The sequence below is a fragment of the Aotus nancymaae genome, unplaced genomic scaffold (assembly GCF_030222135.1).
Source record: "Aotus nancymaae isolate 86718 unplaced genomic scaffold, 86718_ANA_hifiasm-v0.15.2.pri h1tg000059l, whole genome shotgun sequence".
Classification (NCBI taxonomy): Eukaryota; Metazoa; Chordata; class Mammalia; order Primates; family Aotidae; genus Aotus; species Aotus nancymaae.
The window spans coordinates 57,366,641-57,381,693 of NW_026988473.1; the positions used below are offsets into that span (position 1 = coordinate 57,366,641).

Sequence of the window (15,053 nt, forward strand, 5' to 3'; positions counted from 1 at the left end):
AGCCTTGCAGGAAACTCCACTGCCATCCATTCAGCACGCACTCTTCTTCCCATAGACATGTTGAGACTTCTCTGAGCCTCCCTGTCCAGCATGATTCCATCTTACAGTTACCAAGCATGCCCTCCCCTCCTCAGCAGGCTGCCTCTTGCCCCCATGGGGTTCCTGGTCACAGGACCATTTCAGACAGGACTTGCCAGTCTCAGGATCCATGTCTCTAGTGCTGTCATGACCCACCCAGCACTCTCTTACCATTCTGCAACCTGTGGTCCAAATACTAAATGTATATACACCAATAACACACTCAGTAAACTAAATCAGAGGAAAATAGGAAAAGAAACTCATTTAGGAAAAAGCAAAAAGAAGCTTATTTTCCCTTGATTTTAAGACGCATTTGTCCTGGCCCAAGGGTGGAGGGACAGCTTCATTTATGGACCATTAGTCCAGAGTGTGTGTCCCAAACCTTGGGTTGGGGGTGGCAGGCCATCTGCAGGACTAGCTGCTTGGCAACGTTCAGGTATGGGATAGGACCACAGAAATCCAGAGCTCTGAACATTGCCCACTCCTTTGTGGGGGATGAGTCTCTTGGTCAGCACATTTGACTGCCTGGGGCTCTGCCTGCTCTGCCACCGCCCCCATGGGAGGCTGCAGCACCGCAGCAGTTCCGTGTTGGCCGGAGCCTGTATGTCACAGAGCCAGCCACCGTTTCATACTCCGTGCTCTCCCGGGAATTCTCCATGGGCCTGATATTCTGCGCCACGTGGCTCTGAATCAGGCCCAGAGTCCAGCTCACAGGCCTAAGGTTCCTCTGGGAGATGCCTATTAACTTTGTTCCCGAGAGCCTGGGGTTTCTACACTTTTAGTGTGTCAGGCCTCTCCCCACGCCCAGCTGCAGGCTGGGCAGTGAGGGAAAGAGAGTCGGCCTCAGCTTGACCTTGTCTGTCTCTGTATCTATCCATGGCATTCCTCTGTGCCCACCAGGGGCATCCCAAGCCACCAATCGGGAGAACATCCAGAAGGCCATCAGCCGTCTTGATGAGGACCTCACCACCCTGGGCCAAATGAGCAAGCTCTCTGAGAGCCTGGGTTTCCCCCACCAGGTCTGTGTCCTCTGCCCGTGGCTGGGGAGCCAGGGGGTGGGGGACTCTTGACCCTATCTGAGGGAGAGACAGCCCTGACATTTCCCTGAGGGAAGAGACATCCCTTCCCCTCACCTGAAGGGAAAAATTGCAGCCTCCCCGAATATGGGGGAAGTAACATGCTCCAGGTCTGAGGGTGGAGACATAGCTGCATCCCCATCCAAGGGTGACACAGGGCCCATCCCCCATCTGTCAGAGGAATCCAGGCCACCTCTTGGTCTGTGGGAGGAAATAGTCCCACTTGCTGTCTGAGTTGAGAGGCAGGTCCCCACACATTCTCAAGGGCAAGTGCAGGCTGTGGTGAGATGCTGGGGCCTGAGGCCTGGGCCCTCTTCCTCACAGAGCCTGGACGACGTGCTGCGGGACCTCTCGGCTGCCATGCACCGGGACCTGTCGGAGAAGCAGGCGCTGTGCTACGCACTTTCCTTCCCTCCAACCAAGCTGGAGCTGTGCGCCACTCGGCCCGAAGGCACCGACTCATACATCTTTGAGTTTCCCCATCCGGACGCCCGTCTTGGCTTTGAACAGGCGTTCGATGAGGCCAAGAGGAAGCTGGGTAAGCCAAGGCACATGCTGGCCCTCTCCTAGAGCCTCCAGGCAGTAGGTCAGAAGCCATCTCTCGGCTTTCTGTGACTTCAGGAGCCAGAACCACAGTGCCCTGTGCACCAGCTCCACCTGGTGGGGAGGGGGGACTGAGGCTTCTGCAGTGAAACATCAGACTGAATAATAGCTGTGGCCTCCCTGGCAGGGAGAGGATTCCATGGATAGGGTCTCACTGTCTGCTGGGCCTGCCCCATAGTGGGCACAGATAACCAAGACCCTCCCCATACCCTCCCTACACACACTCTGAGCAGGGCTGGATCAGGGGAAGCTATTGATCAGGGTTCATGGCTTAGAAGATCCTTAGAGACCTCTGGGTCTAACCCCAAGACAATACATATGGGAAAAGATTGAGGCCAGGAGCAACTGCCTTATTCTAGTGTGGCTGGGATCAGGCCTCGCCTAGAGAAACCCTGAGGGGCAAGGGAGGAAGGAGAATGGGGCAAGGGCAGGACCAGGGTGAGATGGGATACTATGTTAAGCAGGGTCTCTCTGTCCGTCCATCTCCTTTGCAGCATCCAGCAAAAGCTGTCTAGACCCTGAGTTCCTGAAGGCCATCCCCATCATGAAAACCCGCAGTGGCATGCAGGTATGTCTGCATCTGGGTCACGTGGGTGCATGTTTTCAAAGTCAGCAGGTGTTCATGAATTTTTGTTTTGTGTATGACATTGTGTACATGCCCTGAACATTGCTGTTGTTCCTTATGTCTTGGAGAATTCAGCTGTCTGTGTGTGGATGCTGCATATGTATTACATGTATATGGGTATGCTCATGCATGTCTGTATCTGTGCATGTGAACAAAGGCTATATGGATGTTGGGAAGTTGCTTCATTTATGTGCTTGTATGAGCTGCATACACATGTACAGAGATTACCAGCATCACATTTTATATGCATGTATCCACTATTATAGCCGGGGATATGTGTGTGTACATGTAGGCATGATACCTGTATCCTGTAGGCATGAGTGCATTTGACATGTAGAGGGTCATGTGGGCAAGTTGCGGTGGCTTACATCTCTAATTCCAGTACTTTGTGAGTCTGAGTTAGGAGGATCGCATGAACCCAAAAGTTCAAGACCAGGCTAGGCAAGACCCTATCTCTACAAAAAATTTAAAAAATATCCACATGTGGTGGCACGCCCCTGTAGTCCCAGTTACTCAGGAGGCTGAGGTGGGAGGATTGCTTGAGCCGGGGAGGTCAAGGTTGCAGTGAGCCATGATCACACCACTGCATTCCAGTCTGGGTGACAGAGCAAGAACCTATCACACACAAAAAAAGTGTCCTGTGCCACGTGTACGTGTACACCTGTGTAAAGGGGTATATAGGGGCATCCATACACACCCATGCGGGCCTGCCTCCCTTCATTCTGCTGGGGTTTCCCAGGAGTGGGGGAAGTTGGCAGCAGTTCCTCCATTCACCTCCTGTACATTGGTGCCTCCTGCAGTTCTCCTGCGCGGCCCCCACCCTGAACTGCTGCCCGGAGCCCTCGCCTGAGGTGTGGGTGTGCAACAGCGATGGCTACGTGGGCCAGGTGTGCCTGCTGAGCCTGCGCGCCGAGCCAGACGTGGAGGCCTGCATCGCCGTCTGTTCCGCCCGCATCCTCTGCATCGGGGCGGTGCCCGGGCTGCAGCGTCGCTGCCACCGGTGAGGCCTGGGTGGCGGGGTGGGCGGCACCCCGGGCCAGGGAGACCCAGACCCTGTCCCAGCACAGGCTGAGGCCGCCCCGGCGCGGTTGTGGGCGGGGCCCGGAGAGTGTGGGCGGGGTCGGTGGGCGTGTCCGCTAGCAGGGCCACGTCTGGCTCGTAGCAGCTCTCATCCTCACTCCCTCTTCTCGCAGGGAGCCTCCTCCATCGCTGAGGTGTCCTCCAGAGACGGCACAGGAGCCCAGCAGGACGGAACTGGATGTCGAGGCCGCCGCAGACGAGGAAGCCACGACGCTTGCGGAGCCGGGGCCGCAGCCCTGCCTTCACATCTCCATTGCAGGCTCGGGCTTGGAGATGGCTCAGGGCCCCGCCGAGGGTGACCCCCGCCCAGAGCTGGTGCCCTTTGACAGTGACTCTGATGATGAGTCTTCGCCCAGCCCCTCGGGGACGCTGCAGAGCCAGGCCAGCCGGTCCACCATCTCCTCCAGCTTTGGCAGTGAGCTTTGGCCATCTCCTCCAACTTGGCACTGGCAGGCAGGGTGGACTGCCCAGAGGAGGGGGCGAGGAGGGACTAGTGCAGGGAAAGGCATGGCGTCAGATCTCAGGATGTTAGCACACAGAGCAGTCAGGGCAGGGGCTGTGACACTGAGGACCCAGAGGACGGTGGGACAGTCAGGCAGGATTATGAAGACCCTGGAGCACTCACCTAAGGAAGATAGGGCTGGTGGAGTGGGGACCCTCCACCCTCCATGTGGCTGCTGGATCCAAGGGGGCAGGCGAGATCAAGGATTCTGTTGTGCTGAGCTGTCAGTGAGCAGGGCAGCAGGCCAGAGCAGATGCAGAGGCCTTGGGGATGGGGAGGAACAGCTTTGAGAGACCTTCTGGAGGGGCATGGCCAAGAGGGATGCATGGCCTAGAAAGATACCAGGTCCCAGGCCTGGCAGAGGGGGATGAAGACAGAGACCTTTGTCTCCCTCAGATGAGGAGACCCCGAGTTCCAAGGAGGCCACAGCAGAGACTACTAGCTCAGAGGAGGAGCAGGAGCCTGGCTTCCTGCCACTGTCTGGCTCCTTCGGGCCTGGTGGTCCCTGCGGCACCAGCCCAATGGATGGGAGAGCCCTTCGCCGCTCCAGCCGAGGCTCCTTCACCCGGGGCAGCCTTGAGGACCTGCTGAGTGTCGACCCTGAGGCCTACCAGAGCTCCGTGTGGCTGGGCACTGAGGATGGCTGGTAGGGACAGGGGAGGGACTGGGGACACAGTGCCAGAACCCTGAGCTCCCTGCTCTGGAAATCATGTGGTTCCCTGAAGCTGAGGCAGGAGGGCTTTGGGTCATACCTCAGGGATGCTGGTGGGTCTGACAACCCCAGGGAGGCTGTCGGGCCTCAGTACCTCGGGAAGGCACCTGGTGTTGAAGACATGGTGCTAGGGGCAGAGAGGTGGAGGGATGACTCCAGGGGCTGGTGTGCCCCAAGCATTTGTCCCAGGTGCACACCCCGATCCACAGTGTCCACGTGTACCAGTCCTCTGACAGCATCCGTGACCGCAGGAACAGCATGAAGCTCCAGCACGCGGCCTCTGTGACCTGCATCTTGTAAGGCCCCAGGGTGGCCCTTCCTGTCTAGACTCTTCTCAGCCACATGTGTAGGCCTCCTTTTGTTCACCTGGGCCCCCTGCTCTACTGTCCCTCTCTGTGGCAGCTGGAAGCCACAGGGCTAGCCCTAGGCTAGCTGTGCCTCTTACACACTGTATAAGCTCGGGCAAGTCACTCCCTTTTCATAGCCTCAGGTAACCCCCACCTGGAGAACAAGGGATGGGAAGAGGTGGCCATAGCCATCCTATCTGTGGTTCCCCTAGCCCTGGGTAACCCACTTTGGCTACCTGAACTCCCTTACTCCTTCTTCTTCTTTCTACCCAGGTATCTGAATAACCAGGTGTTTGTGTCTCTGGCCAATGGAGAGCTTGTGGTTTACCAAAGGGAAGCAGGTGAGTATCTGCCTTCCACTACACCCTTCCCCTATCCCCTTCCTGGTGTTGGGGCTCTGTCCTGGAGATGCAGCTTTGGGCAACTCCCAGGCCTTCTCTGGGCCTTGGTGTTCTTACTTATAAAGGGGAATGTTAACATCTCCTTTCGGGGGAGACTGAGGCTCAAATTTAGAACTGGAGTGAATTTCCTGTTTTCTTTACCCTACTCCAGGCCATTTCTGGGACCCCCAGAACTTCAAATCAGTGACCTTGGGCGCCCAGGGGAGCCCCATCACCAAGATGGTGTCTGTGGGTGGTCGGCTGTGGTGTGGCTGCCAGAACCGAGTCCTTGTCCTGAGCCCTGACACGCTGCAGCTGGAGGTAGCAGGGGGTGGGGGGATGGAATTGGTGCTGTGGGGTGAGCTGGGCCCGTGTGAGAGGGAGATGAGACTATGGTGGGGGCGTAAACAGTATCCAGCAGAGGGCTGGGGCCTTCCTCTGACCACAGAGTGATGCTGGCCAGTCCCTGTCCTCCGATCCTCATTTCTTCTCTACAGTAAAGTGTCCCATATACATTAGGAATCTTATTCATCCTCCTGCCCACCCTATCTCTCAAATCAGGTTTTGGGGTTCTTTAGGGATAGTACAGGGGTCCTTCCTGATGTCAACATCCATTAGCATTAGACTCTTTCATGTAGTCCTGGCCTCACTTGCACACATGTCAGAAATATCCAGGGGCAATGGTTTCCCTTTCCCTCTCACTTATTCCACTGTTGGCTGGGCAGGAGTCCAAAGCCCTGGGTTCAGGCCCCAGCTCTGTGACTGACTTGCTGTGTGACCCCTTTCCCTTCTAGGCTTCAGCTTTCCCACCTGTCCAGGGGGAGGCCAGTGACTGATTCTAAAACCCTTTAAGCATTGAAGTTCTCTGATCCTTAAATCACTCAAGTTTAATGGGGAAAGAGCACCTCCATTATAATTCCTGAGAATTAAGTTAGGAGGCGCTGGTGAAACCAAGCTTTGAAAGGTTAATCGTGCAGACCAAGGACCAACGCTAGTGTGACCTGTGAGGGATGGACACTGGTGAAGCTCCAGGCCAGGGCGGGCCAAGGAAGGCAGGCCTGCCAGTGACCCATCTTCTCCCCCCACCCCACCCCCCGCCTTCCCCAGCACACATTTTACGTGGGGCAGGATTCAAGCCGCAGCGTGGCTTGCATGGTGGACTCCAGCCTGGGCGTGTGGGTGACATTAAAAGGTAGCGCCCACGTGTGTCTCTACCATCCAGACACCTTTGAGCAGCTGGCAGAAGTAGACGTCACCCCTCCCGTGCACAGGATGCTGGCAGGTACTGACCTTAAACTACCACAGCAACCCCCTTGGCGCCTTTCTGCCCCACCGTAGAGGAGGCTGAGCCAGGGCCAGAATTCGGCCCCAGCTGTGTTCTGTCTCCCACCCCAGGCTCAGATGCCATCATCCGGCAGCACAAGGCTGCCTGTCTGCGAATCACAGCGCTGCTGGTGTGTGAAGAGCTGCTGTGGGTGGGCACCAGTGCCGGTGTCGTGCTTACCATGCCCACCTCACCCAGTACAGTCAGCTGCCCACGGGCGCCACTCAGCCCCGCAGGCCTTGGCCAGGGACACACTGGCCATGTCCGCTTCTTGGCTGCAGTCCAGCTGCCAGATGGCTTCAACCTGCTTTGCCCAACCCCACCACCTCCCCCAGACGCAGGTGGGTCAGTGCATCATATCCCAAGCCAGGGATCGTGGACCTGCCAGAAGAGCTTTCGAGAGGGAGAAAAAGTGTCACAAAGAGCTAGAGGTGGCATATATGACAGGAAATAGGCCATGGAAGTCCCTAAATGAAATCTAGGGGGGGGAGAGAGAGAGAGAGAGAGAGCGAGAGAGAGAGAGAGAGAGAGTGTGTGTGTGTGTGTATACGCGCGCACATACCTGCATGTGTTGTTTGTATATAAAGTTCTGTCCAGAGAAATGTTATCAGAGACAGGAAGGGAACTATAAGAGGTAGAATATGTCACAAACAGAATATGTATATAGAAAATATGTCCTGTTGTATATATTTCCTGTATACACCAGGAAATAGCACAGGACTAGAAATGATATACAGGGCAGGAAGTGGAATCAGGAAGTGATGCACAGAGCAGGAAATAGAAATAGCACCAGAAAACAACATAGAATGGCACTAGCACAGGAAACAGACTGTGAGAACTAGAAAGTGAAACAGCAGCCAGACGCAGTGGCTCACTTGTAATCCCAGCGCTTTGGGAGGCGGAGGTTGGCGGATCACAAGGTCAGGAGATTGAGACCATCCTGGCTCATATGGTGAAACCCCGTCTCTACTAAAAATACAAAAAATTAGCCGGGCATGGTAGCACGAGCCTGTAATCCCAGCTACTCAGGAGGCTGAGGCAGGAGAATAGCTTGAACCCGGGAGGTGGAGGTTGCAATGAGCCAAGATCGTGCCACTGCACTCCAGCCTGGGTGACAGAGCGTGATTTCCGTCTCAAAAAAGAAAAAGAAACAGTAGGGTGCCAGATATAGTAGCTCAGGCCTGTAATCCCTGCTCTTTGCGAGGACGGGGATCATTTGAGCCTAGGAGTTCAAGACCAGCCTGGGCAACATGGTGAGATCCTACCTCTACAAAAAATACAAAAATTAGCCAGGCGTGGTGGCACACACCTGTGGTTCCAGCTGCTCAGGAGGCTGAGGTGGGAGATTGACCTGAGCCCAGAGAAGTCGAGGCTGCAGTCAGCAGAGGTTGTGCCACTGAACTCCAGCCTGGGTGACAGAGTGAGACCTTGCCTCAAAAACAAAAATAAAAATATGGCCAGGCACGGTGGTTCACACCTGTAATCCCAGCACTTTGAGAGGTTGAGGCGGGTGGATCACCTAAGGTCAGGAGTTTGAGACCAACCTGGCCAATGTGGTAAAACTTCATCTCTACTAAACATACAAAAACTAGCTGGGCGTGGCAGCAGGTGCCTTTAATCCCATCTACCTGGGAGGATGAGGCAGGAGAATCACTTGAACCTGGGAGGCGGAGGTTGCAGTGAGCCAAGAATGTGCTATTGCACTCCAGCCTGGGCGACAAGAGCGAAATTCCATCTCAAAAAAAAGTGAAACAGCAGGAAATGAGGTACATCAAGAGGTCACAAACAGAAAAGTTTTGCTTTGGCAGGGCAATAAATGATATTCCCAAGAGGAAGTAGCCCTAGAAATCAGGAAGCAATAAAGCCACAGTCAGTTGTCTGGATTCAGAGAAGACTTAAGCTACCTGGGAAAGGGCTGTTGGAAGTAGGAGGCTTATTTAACTATAATGCAGAGGACGTTACATGCAGTAAACAAGAGATAGAAAATGGCATTTTACATTTCACTTATATTGTAAAATGAAAAAAATCGAAAATGGTGTCACCTTGGGAAGTTATGTCACTCTTTAGAGATTACAGATGGGACATAAGTCTGGCTGCTAAGAAGTGAGCATTTCTTTTTAAATAAGTTCCTAGCTAACAAAGTGGGATTCCCCCATAGGAAGTGTGTATGTCTTCCTTCCTGTCTTCCGGGGTTCAGGAGTTCAGGCCTTGATGGGACAGTGAAACCTCCATTCACCCCCAGGCTGACAGATCCTCCCCTCTGCCCCCAGGCCCTGAGAAGCTACCATCACTGGAGCACCGGGACTCCCCTCGGCACCGAGGCCTCACCTCGGCCAGGCCTAAAATGCTGGTTATCAGTGGAGGTGATGGCTATGAGGACTTCCGACTCAGCAGTGGGAGCAGCGGCAGCAGTGAGACTGTGGGCCGAGATGACAGCACAAACCACCTCCTCCTATGGAGGGTGTGAGCCTGTCTGCTGTGGCCCAGGACTTGCCTGCCCACCTGCCCTCAGCCCGCTTGCCTCTTCGTAGCCCACACGCAGACTTTGACCAGGAATGTCTGGCCAGGGGCACACATGTGCCTGTGTGGGCTCTGCCTCATCTTCACAGAAGCATTCCCGATGGAACGCCCGCTGGCCAGCCAGGCCACGGCTTCTCCCGACCCTCTGGCTGCCCTGGTGCTCCCAGTCATGATTGGGTGGGGGACATGTGGGCTGACCAGGACCTCTGACCCTGGAGCTTCTACCAAAGACACAGCTGGGTCTGGACCCCACGGGGCTGGGGAGGGCCATGTGCAATATTTGGAGGGATTTCTGGTGGGCAGCAGGAAGGTTGGGGAATTCCCCATGTACAGTATTTATGTTCCTTTTTAGATGTGTACCTTCCCAAGCACTTATTTATGCAGTGACCTGGTGACCTGGGGTGGGGGTGATTTGAGGAAACGTCATGAGGAAAAGAAACCTATTCCTGCCCTGGGGACTACCCTGGGACTCTAACCAAGCCTTCCTGGAGGGACCCACGCATCCCTGAGCTCCATTCCATTCATACATACACACACACACGTACGTACACTGCATGTCCAAGGCCCTAAACACTGCCTGTTGACGTATACTTTCCAGGGCCCCATCCTGATTGGCCTGCCCTCAGTCCTCTAGATCAAGATGCTGTTAGGGGGCAGTGATTGGCATCTCGGGACCTCCCAGGCTTTGTCATTACCCAGTTTGTTGGTGGTGCCTTTAGTGGTTCCCTAATTTGGGAACACTGATTTGGGACCTTGGACAGGACTCTCTCTCAGGTAGGAGAAATGGGCCTGTGATCTCCTCACAGTCGCCCTGCTTCCCTGTGTCTCATGCACTGGCACATATGGTTACCTTGGAGGGCAGATCTAGGAGCCCCTCACTCTGACCACTGAATCCCTCTTCACACCCCTCCTGCCAAGGGAAGCCCCTTCAGGAAGGAACCCCCAAAGCTGAGGGGCTAGATATAGCCTCTTCTATAGAGAAAGCTCCCACTTGAGAGTAGCCTCTGACCTCCCCCAGACTGCAGGGAGCCACTCTGGCCCTCAGCCCCCTCACTTCTTCAGCTAAAACTCCAAAGGTTTGGTTTCAGATGGGGTTTGTTTTGTTCTGTTCGGTTTTGGTTTTCTTTGGGGTGGGTGGGTCATTGCGGTCTTAGATTATGTTTCTCTTGCTACCAAACAGTCATGTATTAACTCTCTTTGGATGATGAGATTTAAAGAGTCAATAAATAGAAACACCAAATGACTGCATTGGTGGCCACAGTGGCCTCCTGTCAGCAACTCAGGGCTCAGTCCCTCTGGCCACATGGGCCTTCCAACATCCACACACTTGGGAAGAAGGGAGGCCTTGGAGACGCAGAAGAGTGCTGGACGGTGAGGTGCCACGATTTGCTGTTACCCTGGGCAGGTGTCTGGACTGCAGTTTTCTCATCAGGAAAATAAAGGGGTTGTACTAGACCAGTGCTTTGTAACCAGGGCTACATGGTAGAATCCCTTGCATGGTACATAAATTATTTTCGTATCAATCAAGAGCTTCTGAGTCAGTGGGCCTGGATGGAGCTTGGGAATCTGAAGCTGACATGCTCCAGGTAAAGAGCCAGGCCCCCGGTGAACCTGTCTATGGCTCCTCCAGCAAACAATGTTCTCCAGCAAAGCCTCACAGCTGGAGAATCCTGATGAAGGCCAAGGCCCTGCTCCAGTCCTCCAAAGGCTTTGGAGCAAGGGTAGAATCCAAGACTGTCTGATTTCTGGTCCAAAGAGGTCTGTCATTAAATCAGACACAAGAACACAAAGGCCCAGCAACATGGGGCTATTCTGTGCAAGGACAAAGAGCCCTCCACCCCAGGATGCACCTGCGGAACTTGAGGTGGCCACCACTAGAAAAGGGCACATCATGCTTCAGCTCTGCTACACGTGTGAACCTTTCCAGCCTAGTTGGCTGACTTTTGAGTCAGCCCTAGAAGAAGCATGCAAGCTCATGCTCTGCGAACTAGCAGCACACCTCTCAGGGGTCTGCTGGGTCCTCAACACCACAGGATGGGCATGGACCATCTCCCTGCAGCATCATTTTACTGGGGATATCTGGGGAGGAAGGGATTCTATTAATAAACACAGATATATTATGGAGCAGGAGCCATCATTCATGTGGAATTTATAGTGAAACAAAGCATTAGAAGGAACACAGGCTGTGAAGCTGGACAGACCTTGTTTGAGATCTTGACTTTGCCACTAACTAGCTATGTGCCTATGGCAAGTCATATCCCCTCTGAGCCTCCATTTCCTCACCTGTGAAATGGGGCTGATAATCCCTTCCTGCACAGGACTGCTGCTTGGTGTGCACAGGTCTTTGGATTGCAAGGAAGAGATTCATTGTGCCTGTCACCTAGAAGGGTGCTTATTAGTGGAGATGTGAACTGGCAGCAAGGAGCTGTCACAGGGCACAGTGGCCCAGACATCAGAGCTGCATCTCAGGACATCTGGCCTCTCCACCTTGAGTCTCCAGTTCCTCCCACACTGCCAGTCAGCTGCTGTTCCACTGCTTTCCTGCTTCTGCTGCCTCAGGGGCTCTGCCTCCTCCGCACAGAGGCCCCTGGGCAGACTTCAGTTTTAGCACAAGGTACCCAAGGCCAGATTCTCACCACTTCCCCCACTCAAGTGCCTCAGTAAGAGTGGGCTTGGCCCAGCCCACTGTTATTTAGAGGGCCACATTCCAGGGCACTGGCCAGCCTGTGGACAGTCCGGAGCCCATCAGCTGTGGGCAGGGAGGCCCTGGAATGAGCATCAGGCCTCAGGCCCCCGGCCCAGGGGAGGCTTCTGGAAGGATTAGTTCCTCTGAAGCATTGGTTCTTAGCCTGGGATGTGCATTATAATCATGAGGGCCCAGGCCAATCCCAAACCAATGAAATCTGAACTCTGAGGGTGGGACCCAGGTATCTATATATTTTTTAGAAACCTTTTTTTTTTCTTTTTCATCCAGTAATGGCTATAAGCAATGGAAACCTTTAGCTGAAGTATAACATTTATACAAAAAGGGACACAAACCATTAGTGTGCAGCATGATGAGTATTCACAAAGTGAATACACCCAGGTAAAGGAACAGAAAATCTCATCACCCAGAAGCTCCCCTTAGACCTCCTTCCAGTCCACCCTCCAAGGGTAACCACCCAGCTTCTGACACCATGGTCTAGTTTCACCAGCCAAGGTAGAGAACTACTGCTTTAAAGGGTATGACTATGGTTAGCTACTGGTGTTGGGGAAAGTGGGGCTTGGGTTGATGTTAAGAGGGAACACCAGCCTGGCCAACATGGCAAAAACCCATCTCTGCAAAAAATACAAAAGTTAGCCAGGTATGATGGCATGCACCTGTAGTCACAGCTACTCAGGAGGCTGAGGCAGAGAATCGCTTTAACCCAGGAGGCCAAGGTTGCAGTGAGCTGAGATTGTGCCAGGGCACTCCAACCTGGTGACAGAGAGAGACTCTTGTCTCAAAAAAAAGAGAACAGCTTGAGCCAAGGCAAGGAGGGGTAGAGGAGCCTGGTGCAGACCCAGGTGGATGGGGAAAGAAGAAAAGGCAGAGGAGGCCAGATTGGGAGCTCCATGAGCATGGGATTTTCTTTGTTCCATCCTCAGGCCTGCCGCAGTGCTTGACACACAGTAGATGCTCAGTAAATATTTGTTGAATTAAATCTGGAGAATTCAGATGAGAACCAGCTCTAGGTCTTGAATGCCATGAAACAATAAACCCCAGCTTCCACTTAGTGTTTGCCACAAGCCAGGAGCATAGATCATCTTGAATCCTCACAATGGTCCTGGGAGGTTGATAGCATTATTACCCTCCTTTTCAGATGAGGAAACTGAAGTTCAGAGAGGTTAGATGCCTTCCTCAAGGTCACTTACCCACTAACTGATAGAATCTGGAATCTGCTCAGTTCTCTGTATCTCATGGAAGAGGGAAGCCGGCTGCCTGGTGTGGCTGGAGGACAGGAGAGACAGCCTGAGCAGCCAGAGCCACACGCAGTCACTCATGAGGCTAGTGTTCCTTAGACCAGCCTTGGGAAGAGAATCCAGATCCCAGATGAGTGAAGAGAGTCTCATCTCCTCTTCCAGGGAGTTCTACAGGTGGTCCCTTGGGTTAGGGACAGAGGGCAGGGTTTAGCTAGACCATCTTCCTTATGGAAAAGATGAGGGACAGAGAGAGACAGGGACTTACCTGAGGCCACACAGAAAGGAGCATTGAGGCTAGGGTAGCTGGGGAGGAGAGCCCAGGCAGGAAAGTTTCCTGTGGTCAGAAAAGCCAGGAAATGCCCCTTAAAGCCAGGGAAGGCAGAAGCTTAGATTAGCTGGCCTCCAGGGGTCCCATCACATACCTCAAACCAGCCTCAGCACTTGGCTGGTCCAGAGGGCTCAGCGGAGAGAGCAATTCTGGCTAAGGTCCTACCTTAAACCTTCCGGGCAGGGCCTGGGGAGGGGATGGGGGACCCCAGGGCCTGAACTCAAGCTCCAGCCCCGGCCTCTCTGCACTGTGTGATGGTGCGCAAGTGTCTGTCCCTCCCTGGACCTGGATGACCTCTGTGAGTCCTTTACATCTTCTGTGTGCCTGCCAAACACCAAGTCTGTGTCCTCATAGACTTTAAGCTACAGGCCAGGTTGCAGGAAGCGGCAAGGGGAAGTCTATTTTAGGCCCAATTATAGCCAATGAGGATCCCTGCCTGGCAAAGGCAAGTGAGCTGGCATCCCAAGCTGGGTCAGGGGTAGCTTGCTGGGCTGGACTGGGGAGGGAGATAGTGAGCAGGCATCGGGGATAAATCGGGGCAGAGCTCTTGCTGCCCAGGGCAAACACTGCACCAAGGAAAGGGAGAGGTGAGGGAGCTCCTGAGTCCAGTGGCCTGGAAGAAGCTGGTGCCCCCAATATGAGGTCTAAACAGATCCTCATAACACGCTTGGATGGGTGAGTTCTCACTCAGAAAGGTGAAGTCATTTGCCTAAGGTCACACAGCCTGGCAATGGCAGAACTGGGACTTAATCATTATCTATGTGACACCAAAGCCTATATTCTTCCATTTCCCACTAGATTTCTCTTCTCCAGGCTCCTTAGCCTCAGATGTTTCAGCAAGTCACCTGCCTCCCTGGGCCTGGCTCGCATTCCCTAGCTCTTGACCTGCTCATGTTCTGGGCCCAGAGGGTAACTGGACTGCAAGTCTCGCCCTGACAGTCCCCAGGGTCCCCACCAGCTCCCACTGTCTGCAGTTCATGGCTCTGGGTTCCTCTCTCAGACTCACCATGGGACCAAGAAGACCCCAAACCTGCCTCCCTGAGCACCAGTCAGATGAGCAATAAAGCCTGGGATGGATAGAACTGAGAGTGCTGGGCCTCCCCCATCAAGGAGTCAGTGAGGCAGGCATCAAGGGCTTGACACCTCAACGCTAGTGGGATTCCAGGTTGAACTTGGTCCTCAGACCCAAACAGCCCCCCAGCTCAGCTTCTGCCCTGGCCCCAGGCTGAGCCCCATCCTGGCCTGCTAGACCCAGTTTCTCCTCAGACTGAGCCCACCCTCCCCTGGAGCTAAGGCAGAAACACCGGGCAGCAGCCCACCTTCTTAGGGTTAGGACTTGGCCCACTGGGGGTGAGCCTAGGGTGGAGCATTGAAATTTAAGTCTGAGCCTTCCACTCCTCCAGGCTTGTACTGTATGTACTTCCTTTTGGAATTCCAGCACAGCCAGCAGGGTGGCACCACTACCTCTGGTCCATGACCCCAAGGCAGTCATCTACTCAGATCTCCTACATACAACCACACTGTGGTGGCTCTGAT

The 15,053-nt window shown here is 54.1% G+C and overlaps 1 protein-coding gene across 1 annotated transcript in view; it reads left to right on the forward strand.

The window, feature by feature from the left end:
* The window catches only part of ARHGEF17 (Rho guanine nucleotide exchange factor 17), a 61,166-nt gene extending 49,795 nt beyond the window's left edge, over positions 1 to 11,371 (forward strand). The window contains exons 10-21 of the mRNA XM_012456934.2: positions 979 to 1,097; positions 1,479 to 1,692; positions 2,252 to 2,325; positions 3,183 to 3,382; positions 3,576 to 3,877; positions 4,361 to 4,610; positions 4,886 to 4,972; positions 5,297 to 5,364; positions 5,576 to 5,724; positions 6,511 to 6,685; positions 6,799 to 7,068; positions 8,998 to 11,371. Of these exons, the coding sequence (XP_012312357.2) occupies positions 979 to 1,097; positions 1,479 to 1,692; positions 2,252 to 2,325; positions 3,183 to 3,382; positions 3,576 to 3,877; positions 4,361 to 4,610; positions 4,886 to 4,972; positions 5,297 to 5,364; positions 5,576 to 5,724; positions 6,511 to 6,685; positions 6,799 to 7,068; positions 8,998 to 9,194 (2,105 nt within the window). The 3' untranslated portion in view covers positions 9,195 to 11,371. The remainder of the gene's footprint in view (positions 1 to 978; positions 1,098 to 1,478; positions 1,693 to 2,251; positions 2,326 to 3,182; positions 3,383 to 3,575; positions 3,878 to 4,360; positions 4,611 to 4,885; positions 4,973 to 5,296; positions 5,365 to 5,575; positions 5,725 to 6,510; positions 6,686 to 6,798; positions 7,069 to 8,997) is intronic.
* The last annotated feature ends 3,682 nt before the right edge of the window (positions 11,372 to 15,053 follow it).